This window comes from Fonticula alba (genome assembly GCF_000388065.1).
Source record: "Fonticula alba strain ATCC 38817 unplaced genomic scaffold supercont2.2, whole genome shotgun sequence".
NCBI lineage: Eukaryota > Rotosphaerida > Fonticulaceae > Fonticula > Fonticula alba.
This window is the reverse complement of record NW_009242972.1, coordinates 1,959,988-1,961,144: the sequence shown is the minus strand read 5'-3', so window position 1 is coordinate 1,961,144 and position 1,157 is coordinate 1,959,988. Positions and strand designations below refer to the sequence as shown.

The window sequence follows — 1,157 nt, the reverse complement described above, 5'->3', positions numbered from 1 at the left end:
GATCTCGAGGAAAACAATACACCCTTCCTTGTCCTCTTTCCTGCTCTGCCCGGGGTTCCTCTTTTTGGTGTGCCCTTCTCCGGTGCCTTGGGCTTCTTTTCTCGGGCCCCGGCCCGGCCCTGCTTCCCACCCTCTCTCTCTCACACACACACATATGTCTCTCATCTACAGTTGTGTATTTCATGAACACCAGCAGCATGCGCGCACAAGGCACCCCCCACTCCGGTCTAGCATGTTCGAGAGGGGGTGCCGTCGGTCGGATGGTCACACCAGGATTTAGGCCCGGCCCCGGCGCTTGTCATCCACCTTGCGCACAATGCCGCCCACCGACTGGTAGCCAATGCGCACCGGCAGCGGGAAGTACGAACCCGGGTGCCACTCGGCCGGGGCGCTCGAAGTCTTGATCATGTTGATGACACGCTCGCGCACCGCGTCATTCAGCATCTCCCGCGGGCTGATGATGACGGCCAGCGGGTCCGGGCGCTGGAGCAGGCGGTAGAGCTTGCTGTCGAGCGACAGCAGCGGCAGGGTCCCAGGCTGGATGGGGCCCTCGTGCAAATAGTAGAAGGAGTACGGGTCGGACTCCTGGACCTCGACCATGCGGGCCGGCTCGGCCGGGATCGGCGGCATGCCGGGCACCCACTCCGGCGGGCTGAACAGATGCTGCAGGGACAGGGGCACCAGCGCGCGGGAGGTCTTCTGCGCGGGCTTCTTCACAATCTGGAAGGTGACCAGGTTGTTGTCGATGCGGACGCCGCGCTCCTCGCGGGCGATGTCCATGAACTCCTCGGCCAGGAAGTTGGCGAAGGCATACAGGTCACGAGGCATGACGCCACGGCTGCGCCGGGGGTGCGGAGGGGTGGGGGAGGGGGAGCGGCAAGAGGGTCAGCCTGGGAGGGAGGAACAGGGGTGGGGAGGGGGGGGGGGGGAAGGGGGCCCAAAGCGGACGGCCAATGGGGGGGGGAAGGGGGGGAGGGCAGGAAACACCGGGAAAAGGGGAAAAACAAGGTGGTTTGGGTGGAGGGGGGCCCAAACCGGGACACCCGGGGGAAGAAAAGGCCGGGGGGGGGCGGGGACCCCGCCAATGTGAAATGGGGAGGAGAGGCCCAGGAAAACCTGGGGGGGGTGTTGGGCCCGGCGCGCATGCCGGCAGAGCA

At 65.9% G+C, this 1,157-nt stretch overlaps 1 protein-coding gene across 1 annotated transcript in view; it reads right to left on the bottom strand.

The window, feature by feature from the left end:
* Positions 1 to 276: 276 nt before the first annotated feature.
* The window catches only part of H696_01437 (hypothetical protein), a gene marked incomplete at both ends in the record, with an annotated part of 2,655 nt that continues 1,774 nt past the window's right edge, over positions 277 to 1,157 (bottom strand). Inside the window, one exon of the mRNA XM_009495334.1 lies at positions 277 to 838. Coding sequence (XP_009493609.1) covers positions 277 to 838 — 562 coding nt within the window. The remainder of the gene's footprint in view (positions 839 to 1,157) is intronic.